Source organism: Capricornis sumatraensis, chromosome 3 (assembly GCF_032405125.1).
Source record: "Capricornis sumatraensis isolate serow.1 chromosome 3, serow.2, whole genome shotgun sequence".
In the NCBI taxonomy this organism is placed as follows: Eukaryota; Metazoa; Chordata; class Mammalia; order Artiodactyla; family Bovidae; genus Capricornis; species Capricornis sumatraensis.
In genome coordinates this window covers 62867765-62888235 of record NC_091071.1, presented here as the reverse complement: position 1 = coordinate 62888235, position 20471 = coordinate 62867765, and the positions used below count along the sequence as shown (strand labels likewise).

Sequence of the window (20471 nt, the reverse complement as noted above, 5' to 3'; positions counted from 1 at the left end):
CTCCTTAAATGTTGAGTAACTGGGATAATAATGGTGAAACAAAAAGAAAATAAATGCAGCAGGACTCTGTTTCAAAGAGATACAGGTAGTAGCTTAAGATAAGCCCCTAAATCAGTTGATGCAGTTACATTTAAATATGTTTCATTTAGTATTTTGTAAAGTTCTGCATGCAATTGTTTCCTTATATTCTGTGAATTTATATTAATCACTTGGTTTTTAAACATACAAGGAAAATGAATGAAATGTTCAAAGAATAAACTGGGCTATAACAGAGAAACAGTACTTTTCTGTTGCCAATATTGGCATGATGGATTTGTGAAGGACTTCCCTTTGGACTAGGTCCACTGTAGATGGTGTCCAGGGCTAATGTTAGTGGCTAAATTGTATTGTTCCCCAAAGGGCTATTTGCTTCCTTCAAACCTGGCAAACCACTACTGTGAGCCTCATCAAGGACATTGGTGATATTTAAAGATTACTAGTTTTCTGTATATATTTTAGTATTATAGACTGCAATTCCAAATTGACTTGCTTTTAGTGTATCATTTTACACTGTTAATCTATAATTCATTGCCTGAGCATACCAGGGAGGCAGTGTTGTGAACTGTATAGTGGTAAGCTACTTGCTGAGACCATGCTTTGTATTTTTCACGTGTACAATTATATTTAAAATCAAGCAAGGATTAGTTTTATGCCTGATTTTCTTTGAAAATATGGATTTGTTATCTGAGGGTTGCAGTGGCTGACATTTTGATTCAGTATTAATATGTTTGCTGCTGCTACCAAGAGCTTTGTCAAACAAGTTGGAGATGGAGGGAGATTAGTTCCTGTTCCAAGCCTCAGTGAGGCTGACAAATACCAACCTCTAAGTCTGGTGGTAAAGAAGAAGCGATGTTTTCTGTTTCCTAGATATAAATTTACCTCAACACCTTTTACACTGAAAGATATTCTTTTAGGAGACAGAGAAATTTCAGCTGGTAAGTTTGAATGTTTGTTTGGGAGTGATTACTCATTCACGTATATTATTCGTGATCTAAATGTAGGTTGTCTGTGCTACTTACGTTCGTAATATTTACACATTTTCATTGATGAAAGCTTTTATTACTGTAGCATAATAATGTTAACAATGCTTAATGTTTGTATAGTAGCAAATCTCTTATTGATTGAATAATTTCAAATGTATTTTATGTTTATTGTATAATTTAATTTTAGTTATTTTATAAGTTGTTTTAATCAGATCAGTTTAGAATATGGCATAATAATATATTTCTTCATTTATAAAATGGGGCTGTTATTCAGTCTTACCTATCTCACATGGTTAAATGAGATTAATTTGTGTTTATTTTTTAATTCTCTTATTATGATTGGTAAGCTGAAATGTATTAAGAGGCTAGTTTAGAAAGTAAATTGACATTTTGCCAAACTTTTCTTATAAACACTTGTTTTTCTTTCAACTAATCATTGGATTTTTATGCTTAAGTGTTCTGTTGGCTGAAAGAAAATTTGAGTTCGTTTAAAGTACTCTGGATATTTATTTCTCTTGTCAAATTAATTGAATTGCTCTTTTTCATCTTGATTTGAGATGGTACCATTCTCAACATTTGGATAATCAAGTTTTAAATGATAAATTAACGTATTACTCTATATTTACATTAGATGAATTCGAGACATTTAAAATATTGATTTCTTGTTTTAAAGGTATTTCATCTTATCAGCTACTGAATTATGAAGATGAATCAGATGTTTCACTCTATGGAAGACGAGGCAACCATATTGTGAATGACGTTGGGATTAATGTTACTGGATCAGATTCCATTGCCGTAAAAGCTTCATTTGGTGTAGTAACCAAACATGAAGTGGAAGTATCAACATTACTCAAGGAAATTACTACACGGTCAGTATAATAATCCTTAATATACTTCCATGTTTTCTTTAAACATTTTAATTATATAAACTTCATGACAAAGTGTTTAAAACATTCCAGTTATATTTTACTAATTTGTTTGATTTATTTGAAATACTACAAATTAATCATATACTCAAACTTTGGATAAGTGTAGATATCCAGAATCATTTGGTTTAAACAAAATTTAATTTTCTGCAAGATGGCTTTTGTTCTGCACACATTTTGCTAAATTATAAGATTACAAGACTTCAAGAGCCTACTTGCAACAAATACACTAAAAGTTTCCTCCAACAGACTCCTCTAGTACACATGTTTTAACGAAATAGGAAAGGCAGATTATTAAATTTCTTTTGAGCATACTTTCTGATTTGTATTAGGACTGCCTTGATTTACTTTTAATTAAGGTGGATCATGAATAGTAACACATGATAAGCAAAAATGTACTTGATTATACATAGTTAGATGATACAGATTCTTGTGAATGTCTGTCTTCTTGATTTTAGAAAAATTAATTTTGACCACAGTTTGATACGACAGTCAAGGAGCAGCAGAAAGGCAGTGTTGTGTGTGGTCATGGAAAGCATCCGAACCACACGACAGTGCTCACTGTCTGTGCACGCTGGAATTCGTGGGGAAGCCATGAGGGTAAACCATTAGACTCACTGGATTTCTGTACTCAAAAGCTGCAATGGGAATTTAAGTATTCAAGAACCTTGTGTATTTTGTCAAATATTGAAATTAAAGAGCTGCAATTGTATATAGGATTTTGCACGCTAATGGTTTTGGTTTAGAATATGAAGAAAGAAATCCAAGAAATTTTGAATTATAAACATGTAAAATAAAGTGCACAATGGAGTCCCTCAGAGTACTGTTTAAATGCTGTTTTAAGAATACAGACTGAGTGTGTTTATTGAACTCTTCGATTTTATTTTTAAGTGATAGAGTTTATACTTTAATTTAAAAGTTGAGTTTATATTTTTATATTAATTTTTCTAAAATAACATTGTCAGTAGCCAAACATGCTTCACTCAAAGTTAAATCCTCTAAAAAATCTTGAAAAGTTATTTGTGTTTAATTTTTGGCTCAATTATGACATTATTTGTCATTGCCTTTCACCTAATAATGACACATAATGATGATTTGTTTTATTAAAATTAATTATTAGAAAGATAGAATACAGCGATAATCTTTTCAAGTCTTTGCAAATAAAGTGGCTACATTTAAGTGCCCACCAAATTGTTTAATATTGTATCATTTTGGGGGCATGAACTGAATGAAACATTTGCTTAATTGTTGGTGATTGCTTTGGAAAGCTGCTAAAAAGCTCTGGGGGCTTTGAAACAGTGGATACAATAGGCTAAAAACAAATGTAGCCCTTAAAGGCAGTGGATTTGCAGTTGAAAACGTTCCTATGACCCAAAGCATCACCCTTGTGGTAGCACTAGTCATTGGCTTGGATACAAAGTAAATGAGAAAGTAATAAGTATTTCCTAATATAGATCAGGAGTCCCCGGATCATTTATTTGAACCTCTGCTATAAACAGTTGAATTCAAGTAGGATAGTTCTTTACTTGGAGGGGTGGAAGAGTTTGTTTTTGGTAGGATTGTAGGGAATGTTTTGTTTCTCCAAAAATATATCCTTTACATGTTATACTCCTTAACAATGTTGTTTAATTTATTTAATATAGTTTCATTTTATGGATGAACAGAATCCCAAGGGAAGGGACAAAGCTATTGTTTTTCCAGCACATACAACCATAGCTTTCAGTGTTTTTGAACTCTTCATTTACTTGGATGGTGCCTTTGGTGAGTGAATGATTTACGTGAAACACTGAAATTATTATAGTGAGAATCTCTGTCTCTGTCTCTCCCTGAGTGGCTAATGATGAAGAGTGATGCTGTCAGCACTGTTGATATTATGCTTGGGTGAAATGACTGGGAAAGACCCAATAGTCCCTCCTTCCCCATAACCTCATCCCTGTTTCTTGGGAAAAGCGGTAGACTTCCCAACACCCCACTTCCAGTTATAGTTGAGAGCTAGAATGCAATCCACAGGCAAAGTATTTCCTTGACTAACATGGGAAAATAAAAATAACCTTCTAATAAGTAGTTTGGGGGCTTCCCAGGTGGCGTTAGTGGTAAAGAACCTGCCCACCATTTCAGGAGACATTAAGAGACACGGGTTCAATCCCTGGGTCAAGAAGATCCCCTGGGGGAGGGCGTGGCCAGCCACTCCAGTATTCTGGCCTGGAGACTACCGTGGACAGAGGAGCCTGGCAGGCTGCAGTCCATGAGGTCGCAGAGTCGAACACAGCTGAAGTGATTTAGAACTCAAGCAGATAGTTATTGAAGATGGCAAATAGAGGAGGTATACACAGTAGGAAAGTGTCAGGGCACCCAAGCTAGCATAAGACAACCTTTCTTCAGGTTTTCCTTTCATAGACCCAGCTCTCCTGACCCTGGACTACCTAAACCCTTAAAGGTACAAGTACTTCTCTAAAACCGTCATCTTATATGATACTGCAGTTCAGGTCACTTTAAATTTCTACATTGCATCAAGTTTTAATATTAGGAGTCCAATCAGCTCAAATCTAGGTAAAACCCAAAGATTAGGCAAGGCCATTTATAAACATTTTTGTTGTTTTTTATTTCCTTTAAACTTTTGATTTTGTATTGGAGCATAGCTGATTAACAGTGTTTCGATAGTTTCAGGTGGACAGCGAAAGGACACTGCCATACATATGCATGTATCCATTCTCCCCCAAACTCCCCTCCCATCCTGTCTGTCACATGACACTGAGAAGTGTTCCCTGTGCTATGCAGGAGGATCTTGTTGGTAATTCGTTCTAAATACAGCAGAGTATACATGTCCATCCCAAACTGTCTTAACAATCCTTCCTCCCATTCTTCCCCACCCCTCCCCCGGCAATCATAAGTCCGTATAAACACTTTTATAAACATTTTTAGACCTGTTTTCGCTTTTGCAGTTCTGTTGGAAGAGAGAATGACGAGGCAAAAAAAACAAAACAAAACATGTTAATAAATTTTGTTTGGGACACTAAAGGGTGTGAAAAAAAAAGTGAAATCGCTCAGTCGTGTCCGACTCTTAGTGACCCCATGGACTGCAGCCCACCAGGCTCCTCCGTCCACGGGATTTTCCAGGCAAGAGTGCTGGAGTGGGGTGCCATTGCCTTCTCCAACTAAAGGGGGTAGGTTTTTACAATTATATTAATCATTAGAGTATAAACTGATATAACTGATAATGTCCATCAGAATTTAAAATTACATATATTTTAATCTTATTTAAACTTAGGAATTTATCCTATACATACACTCACACATATGTGAAAAGACATGTATAAAGATAGTTCATAATAGTAGAATTTTGGAAATAACCTTAAGATGGAGGGACTGAAAGAAAAAATTAAAAAGCTTAATGGATAAGATTTACAAAACTAAATGAGTTTAGAAGAAATTCAAGTAGACTATCAAGTGATGTTTTGCCAGTCTGTAGCTTTTCTACTTCTGCAGCAGCACCCTGGGGTATTCAAGCACACTGTATTAAAGTTTAAAATTGCACTGAGTCTTTTGGGACACCTTCTATTTCATTACCTGCTTATTAGAGTTATGGAGTTATGAAAATATGCTTTAACACAGGTACTTAACATGGAGGTAAATCATCAGAAAATGAAAGCACCGTTAGAGTTAATAAGAAATGCGGCACGGACCCAATAGAAGTAGATAATGACATACTTGCTCTGTTTATGACCCCAGACATGCTAATATGCTAGTAAGTGATGCTTGCAAAGAACTGGAATGACATGTGTTTTTCAGCAGCTTTTTGGTTTAAATTGATTGCCAGTAATGACAGTGATATAGTAGGGAGGAAGAATTCTTCAAAACCTGACAATGCAGTCTGTTCCTAAATACAAATCTCACATGTGTGTACATATATCTGTCGGATAAATTCCTAGAAGTGTAAATAAGACTAAAATATATGTAATTTTAAATTCTGATAGATGTATCAATTCTATCAGTTTATACTTCTAATGATCAGTATAATTGTAAAAACCTGTATCCTTTAGTGAACTAAGGTACATCCACACAATAGAATACTGTGAAGCTGTTAAGAATTAGCACTAAAGATACTACTGACATGGAATTATCTCTATGATATTTTAAAGAGATGTATATCTATTAATCTTGGAACCTAAGATTTTATATATGTACATACTTACATACATATGTACATAGCCTTTATGCCTGTGAAATATATGGAGTATTTCTATAAATAAACACAATAGTAGTTACCCCTGGGGTATAAAGCTGAAGCTGGGGTCAGTGAAGAGACTTATTTATCATTGTATCCTCTTTTTGTACTCTTTGAATTTTGAACCATGTAAATGCTAACTTTTCTAAAAATATGTGAAATTTAACTTAAAAAATAAAGTGAATGGCATGTGCCAGAATTCAACCACAATTAAAACTCCCTATAAAATATGAGTTGTTCAGATTATAACATCTTCTAAAATTTTTTTTTATAGACCTTTGTGTCACTTCAGTGTCAAAAGGAGGATTTGAAAGGGAAGAAACGGCAACATTTGCACTGCTCTACAGATTGAGAAATATACTATTTGAAAGAAGTATGTCCATTGAAGATTTTGTTCCTTCTCAGATTAACACTTGAGGTTCTCTTTATTAATCTTGTCTTTAAGAATTTGAATTTAAAAGCCAAATTTCATGAGTGATTGTTTAGATTTACACATAGTTATAAATTCAGTCTAGCTATACATTTTTTTATTCGACTTTTAACACACGTCTGTTTTTATCCTTTTAGATAGAAGAGTGATGGACGCCATTTCTCGTTCACAGCTTTACTTAGATGATCTTTTTTCTGACTATTATGACAAACCTCTCAGCATGAGTGATATTTCACTCAAAGAAGGTACTCACATCCGTGTTAACTTACTTAATCACAACATTCCAAAAGGACCTTGCATACTCTGTGGAATGGGGAACTTTAAAAGGGAGACAGTTTACGGGTGTTTTCAGTGCTCTGTTGATGGGCAGAAGTACGTGCGACTTCATGCCGTTCCTTGTTTTGACATTTGGCACAAGAGAATGAAATAAAATGGCAAATGAATGTACCTTGCTGGTGTTTTGGGTGCAACTGTACCACACACCTTTCCAAAATTATCTTGGTTCACTTTGATGAATTGTAGCAAATTAAAGAGGGGGAGGAATGAGAAATTAACCTGTCTGGGCATCATTTTTCCCATTTATAACATGGAGATGATAATAGTGTCTACCTCAGAAATTGTCATGAAGATTAATAATATTGTTCATATTGGAAAGGCTTACATATAAAATTCAGAATATAAACATTCCTTCATAAAATCTGCCAGTTGCATATACTTTGGAACTTAGTCTGCCATTTTACATACAAAACTTTTGAGATACGTGTTATTTTTAATCAACTTTTAATTCAATATTTGAGGATGACAGGAATGGATAAGTGGCAACTTTTTGATGCCTTAACTGTTGCCCTAGGTTTGGTAAAATGAGAAAAATGTGTTAATAATTTAATGTAATCCTAAATGTTTAATTGTGGTATCAAATTAAAAGCACACTGAGCTCAGTATGGGGTTTTGTGTACATAGTTAAGCGTGACTGATAGTAGTAATGGGCTGCCATTCAGTGATGTAGGTATATATGTGCGCACCAGCTTTGTCTTTATAAGAACTCACTACTGTCATTTTAAAGTTAAGGCAGCTGGGACACATTTACTTCTCTTCTTTGAAAGTGTTCAAAACACTTAACATTGTTCTCAGAGACCTTTTTCATCTACTCTGTAAGACATATGAAATTTTTTCATGCACAAACCTAAATAATTGGCTCAGCTGGTAAAGAATCCACCTGCAGTGTGGGAGATCTGGGTTCTATCCCTGGGTTGGGAAGATCCCCTGGAGAAGGGAAAGATTACCCACTCCAGTATTCTGGCCTGGAGAATTTCATGGACTGTATAGTCCATGGGGTTGCAAAGAGTCGGACACAACTGAGTGACTTGCATTTGCACTTACTTGCATTATTAAAATAATTACAGAAGTACTGTTAAAATTTCAGAACTCAAAATATATAGTACAGCAGTCATTACTAGGCATATGCCAATGAAGGTGTTAGGCAATTGTGTAAATATGAAATATTTACTTGTTTATGTATGTAGAAGGGTTAAAATTTTATTTATTTAAATGTGAATAGTTTTCAAGTAAATTTCCATATTCATATGACATCATCTATGATTTTTTAAAACATAAGTTTAAAAGTACTTGGTATGAAAATAATGGGATAGAAAGGTTAGAATTATCATAGGATAATTTCCAGTATAGCTTTCATGACATTTTTGTTTTGCAGAGTATATAATTCAGATGCAAATACTGATAAAAAAAGTGACTTTTTTATATGGATATAGACATGGGGACAGTTTCTAAACCAAAGTATATTGTGTTATCAACTTAAGTTTACTACTGAGCAGGGTTTTCTGAGGAAGGTGAAGGGATGAAAGTTGAGATTGAGTTAAGTGAGGAGGAGGTATAAGACTGGGTTATGGGAATGGAGAAATATTGGGAGACAGGAAAAGATAGTAAATGTTTTTATTTTATGAAGTGTCTAGCTCTGTGCTACACATACGTGATATTCACTAACCTAGTGGGATTTGTGTTGCCTTTATGCTTTATTTTTTTTAAGATTTTTTTTTGATGTGGAATATTTTTAAAGTCTATATTGAATTTGTTACAATATTGTTTCTGTTTTATGTTTTGTTTTTTTGACCAAGAAGCATGTGGGATTATAGGTCCCCGACCAAGGATCGAACCCCCACACTCTCCATTGGAAGGTAAAATTCTAACCACTGAATGGCCAGGAAAGTCCCCCTATACTTTTAAATTGTAGGATTTCTAGCAGTATATATAAAGAGGTTAAAAGATAATCAATAAACAATGGTTTGGAAAGAGTATAAGTTTCATAAAATGGAAAAAACTGTTTTAAACTTACTTGTTTTGAATAGAGCTGTTTACTACCTAAGCACACTTTTCTATGGGCTTCCCTGGTGTCTCAGATGGTAAAGAGTCTGCCTGCAATGCAGGACACCTGGGTTTGATCCCTGGGTCACGAAGATCTCCTAGAGAAGGGAATGGCAACCCACTCCAGTATTCTTGCCTGGAGAATTCCATGGACAGAGGAGCCTGGTGGGCTACACCCCATGGGGTCACAAAGAGTCGGACATGACTTGAGTGATTAACACACATACACACATGATTTTCTGCATACACAGTAGGCAAATCGTACCTGGTCCAGTAAATATGTGTCCTTTCTTGGGTACCAGCATGATCTTCTACAGCATCTCTTACCTCTTATTCTCAACATGTTGGACCACAATGATTTGATGATGACACAAAATTGCCATGGCACTTTATATCCTCATTTGATATCCTCTTGTGTAAAATCAGTTCTACACATCTATCAAAAATTTGATGGCATACCAGTTTGTACTGTTCGCTCATGGTTAGTAATAAGAACATTGTGAAATGAAATGACATAGGATAGAAATACCCAGAGAAAGGGAGACTTGAGAAATGCCATAGCATCAATTTAAAACTATCAAGACAAAAAGTTAGGGATGGTAAATATAAAGGCCTATGAGAAGGAAGAGGTGTAGCACATTCATAATGATGTCTGAGGGAGTGCACAGGTCAGAGCAGCACAGACTTCATGACTCACGCTCTAAGACAGAGGCACAAAGCCCTTGGTCTGATCAAGTCTCTTTCAAACATTAGCCACTGGAACAAATACCCAAGGCCAGAAACTTGCACCATAAAGTACAGACACTGTGTTGAGGCTCTCTGTGGGACATATTATTACAACTAATACTTTTCTGCATGCATCCTAAAGGAAGATTCCTCAGTCATATGATTTTATTTTTGGCTGTGCCATGTGAAATGTGAACCCATTTTCCCTGTAGTAGAAGCTCGGAGTTTTAACCACTGGTCTACCAGGGAAGTCTGGTAGATTTTTATATCTTACTGTCTGTAATGCTATGAAATGTATAAAACAAGTGAAATGTTAATTCATGGGCTCCTATTAAATATGTTTCAAATATGGGGTACTTTAAATATTAAAAATTGGGTATTTACATATCTATACATGTTGTTAAGGTTAGAGTTGGCAAGAACTTGTAAATTATGACATAGGTGTCTTCCTATAACTTGAAGGGGAAAAAATTGCCTAATAGGATGCAGAGGTCGATTTCATGGTACTGCAATTCATTGTAACAGAATAATGCAATAGGAAACACAATCATGCCTATTTGAAAGTTAAACTTTGCAAAAAAAAGCCTCACATTTATTATTCCAATATTACATGTATTGAAGGATCAAAATATGTTCATGAGGGAAAAATAGAAAATACAATGCAGAGAAAAGTGACTTTGTATTACATATAAAGTACAGTAAATAGCTAAGAAAATTTAGAAATAAAAATATGCTATAGTTCATCATGTTGATAGACATTGTATTCCTTAGAAGAAATGAAGCCATCCCCATCATGGTCGTTCTTCTTAAAAAAATCCTCTAAAACTGCAGTCTGATACGACTTGTCACGTGGCTTCTCGTCTTTTTCAAATTCCTTTTTCAGGTAATGACTTATCTAGAGGGCCAAAATAATATTTCTTTAATAAAAAAGACACCACAATAAATTTCCAGAAACTCTGAGAAAACTTTCAAGAAACATATCTCAGACTACTTATTATACGTGATACAAAAATTTAAAAGGCTATTTGAGGTTTTATTTTTTTCAACCTTTGAAGCAATTTTCTGAAGAGAAACAGATCTTCAAATTAGCTTCCCCTGAGGTTGTAGATGGTTAACAGTACATACTTAGAGATTAACGTCTGAATGTTAATGGCAACCTGTTCCACTGTACTTGCCTGGAGAATCCCATGGACAGAAGGGCCTGGCGGGCTACAGTCCATGGGGTCAAAGTCAAACATGACTGAGCAACTGAGCATGCATGCACACACATGCCATATAATAGGTCCTTGTTTACTTTATATATAGCAGTGTGTATCTGTTAATCCCAAGTTCCCAATTTATCCTTTCCCTCTTCCTTTCCCCTTTGGTAACCACAGTTTGTTTTCTATGTCTGTGAGGCTGTTTCTATTTTGTATCATTTTTTTAGACTCGATATGTAAGTGATATCATATGATATTTGCCTTTCAGTTCATTTAGTATGATAATCTGTATGTCCACTTATGTTGCTGCAAATGGCCTTATTTCATTCTTTTTCATGGCTGAGTAATATTCCATTGTATGTATGTATGTATGTACACCACATCTTTATCCCTGTCAGTGGACATTTAGGGTGCTTCTGTGTCTTGGACGTTGTAAATACGCAATGAACAGGGGTGCCTGTTAGCTTTTCAAATTATAGTTTTGTCTATATCTCTGTCCAGGAATGGGATTGCTGGGTACCATGACTATTTTTAGAGTCATGATGCCTGTAGAGATTAGTTTGGTATTTTAATGACCCTCTTACAGGGAGAAAGGAAATTAAACAGGTTGACTCCATTTCAACTTTTATATTAAACAAGCACATTTTCTTCTTAGAATTTAATATTTTTGTAATTAGCTCTATAAAAGCAAACTAATTAGCCCATGCTAGATAGAAGTAAACATAATAGCTTTAACACAGATGTATTTAAATGGTAATAAAAATTTAGATTGTATATATGAAATCTGTTTGAATTACCTCAGTTTTAGAAAGTTGCCTGTCATTGTCCATGTCTATCTGTTTAAATGTTTCAACGCTTCGTGGTCCTTTGGTCACAGCATAAAGTTCAATCTCAAAAATCAATGTTGCATCAGGTGGAATCTTGCCTTCTGCTAAAGGTATGAATTTTAACAGTTTAACTTACATGAAGATAATGGTCAAATATTTATTCACAAATAGCCATGATAGCATTATGATTGTATTATTTCATATTTATAAGAATTGCTTTCTAAATATTTCTTCGGAACACTTTTCTCATATGTTTTCAAAACAAGTAAGTTCTAAAGACTTAGGGGACCATTATTTCCCGATTAAATTTAAATATAGATCATGTAATTTTTAATAATATACTCCAGCATTATACAAGAAAGAGCTAGTGCAGAGAAGAAATTCACAGCCAGAAATATTTTAAAGATCAGTATCTTTTAGAAAATGATTTTGTCCAGTTACTTGGAAGTATGAATAAAATATATGTGTTAATATACTTGTTTGTCAGATTTGCCATATAGACCAAAAATACTGCAATAACAGATCAAACCAGTAACAATTTCATGAAGAAATTTCTAATCACAAAAAACTCTTTTAGGTATTAAGTTAAATAGTCCCCTTTAATAAAGTTAGCCAATTAAGTGATGTCACAGATGATTTTAGCAAGCTATGGCCTCTTCAGATGGCCATTCATAAAAATGACCTGCAGTGGGTGGCTTTTGTCACCACTCAAATATATAGTTTCTCAAAAATTTGTTGAATGAATGGTGTCTATCACTTATTTTAAAAAATGGCGAAGTTTGTTCTTTGATGGAAACTAATTTTTTAATGAAACAGTGGAGGATTCTTGCTACAATATTTATATAATTCAAAGGAAAAAGCTTGAAAGTTACAGCCAAAGGAAGTAGATCAGTCATCTCCAAACCAGGACACACAAAAATCTACCCATATATCACATGGCTAGTGTGACCATCCCAACAACATATATTTACCTAACTTTAGAGTGAACGATTGAGTCAGTGATACTTTTATATAAGATTCACCCCCAGTCTGTCTCATTCAGATCTCTTTATGACAGAAGAATAACTTTTCCTGACAACAATAAAAACAAATTCAAAGTTCTTAAGGCAAACTATTACAAGTTGAAGTTTCCCCCAATTTCCAGTGTAAACATAGAATAAATTGCCAGCTAGTTTTATCTTACTAAAAAATGAAAGTATAAAGAAGAGAAAAACATGCATTTACTACAGAATTACTTGTATTTAGAAGATCAAAATACTTAGGAGTTAATGTAAAGACTCTGTACATACCACATGTACTGTTAGTTAAAGCACTAACAAGTCACATGCATTTCAAGACATGCAGAGGTGCTCTGTGACATTAGGCGAGAATATTGCACAGAAGAAAAGACTTCTTTAAGTACCTAAAATAAAGTTACAGCTTATGTTAGGTCTTAATAACAACTTATTTAGAAAAGCTTATTCAATCAAGATATTGTGTGTTAAGCAGTTGCTTATGGTCTACACAGCAGCTTTTAAAATAATTGAATTCAAGCTATTTGTAAGTTATTATAAATAATACAGGTAAACTAGCAGTTGGCTACATTCCAAAGAACACAGTTTTGTTGGGCTTCAGTTTCCTTACATGTAAGATGAAGGTTTTGGTGATATTGTTATACTAGTGAGATTCATTATATTCATATTTATTGAGACACCTCAAACTGAGGTCAAATTTATACATTTTTGCTATAAGGGTCTAGCTTATTAATAGCTTAGGCTGCCTGGGTAGTCATTCATATCTAAGCATAAATTAGTTTACAATAAGGATAAAAATAGTAATCATTTGCCATGTGGTAACAGGACCTAGTATGAGCACCAGTTGATAAAGAGATGTGGGTGCTCTGGTAGCAGGCAGAATGCTCTCTTGTCTACAAGAGAGCAAGAGAAACTCTGAAAATGAGATTTAAGGAGGCTGCAAGGCGAACTCTGCCTGTATTACTTTGTCTAGAATTGGGCTCAGTCTATGACACAGTTTTTAGGACAAGATTACATTCAATTTAACTTATTTTCAATTCTCTCTCTCCTAGGCTCCTTTACAACTAAAAATAGGATACCTTAATTATGGTTTTGTGGGAGCTATTTTGATGGAACCAAATGAGTGCCAAAGACTTTGAAAGTGAAGATGTAGTTATCTGGACTGTCTCTTTAGGAGTTTTAAATCTGACTGAGTCTGATTTGTATCACTAACATCCCTCCAGTTCAATTTGGGGGCAGTGATCCTTGCTCCTGCTGGAAAGAATAGGCAAGCTCTTCTAATGAGTAAAACAACAGCCTTAAAGAGGGCATGCCATTTCAATGAAATATTGGGGTGTAAAGACACTATTTCATTGTAGAAACCCTTAATTGCTTTAATTATATACTAAATATTTCAAATAGCTGGGGTTAAGAAGGACTCAAAATGAGGTGGTAAAAATTCTTTCTTTAGGGAATTCTCTGGAGGTCCAGTGTTTAAGATCCTGTGTTTCTACTGCAGGGTACACAGGGTTTGATCCCTCGTCCAGGAGCTAAGATTCCTGTAAACCACAGGGCACAGCCAAAAAAAAAAAGTCTTTCTAGTTTTCACACAGTAAAAGGAAGAAAGGACCCAGCTGAAAATGCTAGAGACCAGCTTTCTGCCATACTGCCCATTTTCCCCCCTTTAAAATTTTTTTCTGTTCTGCTCCGCTTTTGTGTTTGGTAGTCACTCAGTTGTGTCTGACTCTTTGTGACCCATGGACGGTAGCCCACCAGGCTCCTCTGTCCATGGAATTCTTCAGGCAAGGAACACTGGAGTGGGTTGCCATTTCCTTCCCCAGGGGATCTTCCCAACCCAGGCATCGAACCCAGGTCTCCTGCACTGCAGGCAGACTCTTTACCATCTGAGCTACCTGGGAAGCCCCACTTTAGTGATTTTTTAAAATTTAATTTTGGAAAAATTAATAGATGCCTTTGTCTGTCTGGTTTATTTTCAGTTAGCATAATACCCTCTAGGTCCATCCATGTGGTTGCACATAGCAAGATTTCTTTCCTCTTTATGGCTGAGAAATATTCCACTGTGTGTGTGTGTGTGTGTGTGTGTGTGTGTATGTGTATCTATATCACATCTTTATCCATTCATTTATATTTTTCAGTGAGTGGGCCACTTGTTTATGAAGTTGCCCATTTCTAGGACAGGTCATCATACATGTTTATACATGCTGAAAACATTTTCCTCATTTATTTGCTTAACCTAGGTTCTCACAGCTTACTCAAGGATTTTAAAAAATAGCAATATATTGAAAGAAGCTCTTCATTTTTCTATATTTCAAGGCTTCTCCTGAATTTGGATAGTAGTGACTAATAGCTTGTTATGTTTCAGATGTTCTTTCTACAATGTTCCAATGCTGTCCTTTTACTTTAAAATCATATGTTTCAGTTTCATGAATTTTATGAATTGACTTTGGTACTCCTTACAAAAAGTATTTTCTATAGATATTTACTGGAGAAGGCGATGGCACCCCACTCTAGTACTCTTGCCTGGAAAATCCCATGGATGAGGGAGCCTGGTAGGCTGCAGTCCATGGGGTCTCGAACAGTCGGACACAACTGAGCAACTTCACTTTCACTTTTCACTTTCATGCATTGGAGAAGGAAATGGCAACCCACTCCAGTGTTCTTGCCTGGAGAATCCCAGGGATGGGGGAGCCTGGTGGGATGCTGTCTATGGGGTCGCACAGAGTCGGACACGACTGAAGTGACTTAGCAGCATAGACATTTATATAATAATAAAATAACTTATACTTAAATGACTAAGGTAGAGTTTATAAAATATACACTGTAATTATGAATATTGCCACTGTGTGGAGTAAAGAACTCTGGCCAGAGACTTGTATTGCAACAATGGCTTAATTTCTTGATATGTAAAAAGAACTGGGCTGGACTAGATTCCATACAGCTTAAAGTTTGTTGGACCTTATATTCTATAATTATTTTCTCTATGTAGTAATTCAAAAATTTTAATTGTGGGAAAATACAATTAAAATAAAATTTATCATTGTAACCATTTTAAGTGTAGAGTTAGTTCAGTGGTGCTAAGTATATCCACATTGCAGCCAGCCTCTAGAACTATTTCATCTTGCAGAACTGAAACTCTACACCTATTAAATAACAACTGCCTATATTCCACCCTCTCTCCCCTGGCTCTGGCAACCACGCTGGTCTTCCTGGCTCTATGAATTTGACTATTCTAGGTACTTTATGTAAGTGGTATCATACAGTATTGGTTTTTGTGTTTGGCTTATTTCACTTAGCATAATGTATTAAAGGTTCATCCATGTTGTAGCATATATCAGAATTTCTTTCCTTTTTGAGGCTGAATAACATTCCACTGAATGAATATAACACATTTTGTTTATCCATCTTATGTCAATAGACATTTGGGTTATTTTCAGTTTTTGGCTATTTTGAATAATGCTGCTGTGAACATAGTTGTAACAATGAGTTACTCATAGTAACTTTGAGAGTCTGCTTTCAATTTTTTGAGTATATACCCCAGTCTATGATTTATTTTTACCATATTTTTACCTTACCATAGCCTTCCTTTCCATATGCAAATGAAGGAGGTATAATCAATTTTCGCTTCTCTCCAGGACACATATCCATCATCCCAATGTCTAGGCCTTTTATGACTTGTCCAACACCAAGAACAAACCATTTGGGGTGGCCTTCATTTTGTGTCCGGCTGTAATTAAAAACAGCACCTAGGTAAGTTGATTTCAAGGAAAATAAAATTAAACTTTAAAATACACCTGAGTATTTAGTTCCTATGTAAAATTAGAAACGTCTCTAACCATGTCTTTTCCTATATTAAGACTCATTCTGAATCCCATAGTGGGGTGTTTGGCTCAAACTTCCCTCATAATAGCCAGACAGAGGTTTGATTTGCCCAAAGCTAGTCATTGTGAGTCATCTCATTTTCTTTTTTCTTGTTATCTTTACAAAAACTACTCAACAGTTAACTTTTTAATGGGTCTCCTGCCCCTAACTGCATAGTTTGTCCAAATGACTTATTTAACCATTCTGTGTTTATTCTAAAAAAAAATGGATGGTCTAGGTTTAGCCTCAAAAAGTCATTTGAATCACGGTTAAAATTTGTATCTTTTCTTCTTATTAAATTTTTCTATTTTCTTCTAAATGGAAAGAATAAACTTTCCCCAATCGTATTTTTATAGGGTAGTAGCCCAGAAGGAGAAAAGACATTCTATCTCTGAGTAATAAAACATCAATTAAATCAAAGTAAGTAGTGGTGGGATGAGGGGGCAGGGCACAAAGACACAGGGTCTGAAAATCACCAGAGAAAAGTCATTGGAGTGGCTTCTAGTAGTGGAAAGCGGCCTCCAGTCAGTAAATATTGTGCTTCTGAAGGCCAGATAAACTATTCTACATAATCCTCCCTAAGGAGACTCCAACCCACAGCAAAGGAAAAGTATGAACATTCTTACAAACAGTACCTTGACTTACTACTATAGGCGATAGTGAGGAGAGTATATAGATGTAGTGTATTTTTAATAATTTCTTGGGCTAACATTTTAAGTAATTTAAAAAATAATATTCCATATTATAGGGAAATACTGTGTCAAATCCTATTTTCCTCCTAGAAAATGCAGAAAGGCTGAACTCTTACTGTTCAAAATCAACCTCAAAAAGGCTTCCGGTTGGTGGAGGGAGGTTAGATTTAGTGCATCAACTGGACTCGGGAGCTGTTCTCATCATATCCTACCTGCAGTAGAATTTCGAGCCGTCTTTAGCCAAGAAGCCGTCGTAATGGGCATTTAGCAGGTCTCCCTTTTTGCTTGTCTTAGAACAATTTTCTGGACGATGCAAAACTTCTATTTTCACTTCCTCTGTGCTCTCCTCTGCCTTTTGTCCCTGAGCAGTAAAAATGCCCCACACGTAAAAGAAAACGATTAATCTAAATAAGACATGCATGATTCCTGGATTCACCCCCCAGATGATCACTGCGTTCCATCAAGCGTGTCAGTTGCAAGGGGGTGGCAGCAGCTGTAGCGCATTTCCGACGCGTGGCAGGCGAGCATTGTTCTACGTCACACAGGACCAGCGGCGGGGGTGAAGCGTAGCACCGCCCCTTTCCCCTGCGGCGAGCCCAACCCTTGGAATTTGTGTCAATTGGCTGCTGGCTGCGCCCCTGCTTTCATGGAAGGTTCTCAGTCCCTGAGGCAACACTGTACTTTTGCACCGCATCTCCTTTCCAAGTCCTCATATTTACAGCCAGTTTCCTCAGGGTTCGATAGTAAAATTCTCTGTCTCTTTTTTTTGAAACTGGCGAAAGACGAAATAAAAAGACTACGGTGGGAGGTTGTAATCAGGGTTACACGATGGGGCGTGAAAGGCCCTCAGATTCCTAGAGAATGGGTGGGCATCGGGAGAGGCACTCTTGTTTCTGGGGTTTCCTTGAAGCGCCTTCTTAAGGTCAGAGTCATACATTAAGAGGTTTCAGGCTAAGCCACACACTAGTAAACAGGTGTCACTGCTGTCCCTGGTTAAAAGTCTTTCTGCAGAGCCTAGCGATTTGGGACCGGCTACAGGTTTGCATTTTCCTTCCTTCCCCATTTGGGGTCGCCCTTGATTTGAGGGCTGTGAAAGTGCTGCACTCAATATGCCAGAAAATTTGGAAAACTCAGCAGGGGCCACAGGACTGGAAAAGGTCAGTTTTCATTCCAATCCCAAAGAAAGGCAATGCTAAAGAACTTTCAAACTACCGCACAATTGCACTTATCTCACACGCTAGCAAAGTAATGGTGAAAATTCTCCAAGCTGGGCTTCAACAGTACGTGAACCGTGAACTTCCAGATGTTCAAGCTGGATGTAGAAAAGGCAGAGGAACCAGAGATCAAATAGCAAGCATCTGTTGAATCTTCAGAAAAGCGAGAAAGTTCCAGAAAAAACATCTGCTTTATTGACTACGGCAAAGCCTTTGACTGTGTGGATCACAACAAACTGGAAAATTCTGAAAGAGATGGGAATACCAGACCACCTGACCTGTCACTTGAGAAATCTGTATGCAGGTCAGAAAGCAACAGTTAGAACTGGACATGAAACAACAGATGGTTCCAAATCGGGAAAGGAGTATGTCAAGGCTGTATATTGTCATCCTGCTTATTTAACTTATATGCAGAGTACATCATGAGAAATGCTGGGCTGGATGAAGCACACGCTGGAATCAAGGTTGCTGGGAGAAATATCAATAACCTCGGATATGCAGATGACACCACCCTTATGGCAGAAAGCAAAGAACTAAAGAGCCTCTTGATGAAAATGAAAGAGGAGAGTGAAAAAGTTGGCTTAAAACTTAACATTCAGAAAACTAAGATCATGGCATCTGGTCCCATCACTTCATGGCAAATCAACAGGGAAACAATGGAAACAGTGACAGACTTTATTTTCTTGGGCTCCAAATCACTGCAGATGGTGACTGCAGCCAGGAAATTAAAAGACACTTACTCCTTGGAAGAAAAGTTATGACCAACCTAGATGGCATATTAAAAAGCAGAGATATTACTTTGCCAACAAGGGTTGGTCTAGTCAAAGCTTTGGTTTTTCCAGTAGTCATGTATAGGTGTGAGAATTGGACTATAAAGAAAGCTGAGCGCCGAAGAATTGATGCTTTTGAACTGTGATGTTGGAGAAGACTCTTGAGAGTCCCTTGGACTGCAAGGAGATCCAACCAGCCAATCCTAAAGGAAATCAGTCCTGAATATTCACTGGAAGGACTGATGCTGAAACTGAAACTCCAATCCTTTGGTCACCTGATTCGAAGAACTGACTCATTTGAAAAGACCCTGATGCTGGGAATGATTGAAGGTTGCAGGAGAAGGGGATGACAGAGGATGAGATGGTTGGAAGGCATCACTGACTCAATGGACATGAATTTGAGTACGCTTTGGGAGATGGTGATGGACAGGGAAGCCTGGCGTACTGAAGTCCATGGGGTCGAGTAGAGTCAGACACAACTGAGCGACTGAATTGAACTGAGGTGCGGATAAATTTCATGCTGTTGCTTTTCTTACCAACTCTTCGAGATGTCATTATCCACATTCCACAGATGAGAAAACAAGGTAATTTGAGTCTTGGGCATTCTATTTTAATCTCACACAGTATACAGCAGGGATATGACCAAGTCTGACACAAAAGTCCTATATGAGTCGTATATGCTCACCTTCGGCATTTTAGTATAAAAACTTTATAATATATACAATAAATTTTACTATCCCATCACCACGGTCTTAAACCCACTACTTGTATACTGTCATATCAATCTGGCCATCTAACCATCAATTCACTATATTTCCGGGCGAATACTCTTACCCAAACTAGGACTTCAGCGAAAGCCTGGTTCTCCAATGGGAGCTATTACCTACCTCGGTGATGCTAAGAAAAGCAGCAGCAGTGAGCTTGCTTTAAGCTTTACTTAAAGTGCGAAAAATTCCATACATCTGAAAATTGTCCATTATACATGGGGATAGGGCGCCCCAGGTGGCTCATTGGTAAAGATCCTGCCTGTCAAGCAGATGTGGGTTCGATCCCTGGGTCGCGAAGATACCCTGGAGAAGGAATGGCAACCCACTCCAGTATTTTTGCCTGGAAAATCCTGTGGACAGAAGAGCTTGGCGGGCTATAATCCACGGGTCGCAAAGAGTTGACACAATTTAGCCTAAACAGAA

The 20471-nt window shown here is 36.5% G+C and overlaps 2 protein-coding genes across 3 annotated transcripts; one reads left to right on the top strand and one right to left on the bottom strand.

Moving 5' to 3' along the window:
• Positions 1–763: 763 nt before the first annotated feature.
• Positions 764–7033, top strand: PJVK (pejvakin). The gene is made up of 6 exons (XM_068969243.1): positions 764–974; positions 1696–1891; positions 2407–2548; positions 3592–3709; positions 6448–6546; positions 6741–7033. Exons 1-6 carry the CDS (start codon positions 764–766, stop codon positions 7031–7033), a joined length of 1059 nt encoding a protein of 352 aa, XP_068825344.1.
• Positions 7034–10396: 3363 nt separating this feature from the next.
• On the bottom strand, positions 10397–17767 carry FKBP7 (FKBP prolyl isomerase 7). 2 transcript variants are annotated; one of them, XM_068969215.1, is made up of 4 exons: positions 17510–17767; positions 16320–16471; positions 11705–11838; positions 10397–10603 (listed from the first exon to the last, which is right to left on the bottom strand). In XM_068969215.1, exons 1-4 carry the CDS (start codon positions 17716–17718, stop codon positions 10442–10444), a joined length of 657 nt encoding a protein of 218 aa, XP_068825316.1. In that variant the 5' UTR covers positions 17719–17767; the 3' UTR covers positions 10397–10441. The 2 variants fall into 2 exon arrangements, with proteins under 2 accessions (XP_068825316.1, XP_068825317.1); XM_068969216.1 differs by having other exon boundaries at positions 11705–11835.
• Between the last annotated feature and the right edge of the window lie 2704 nt (positions 17768–20471).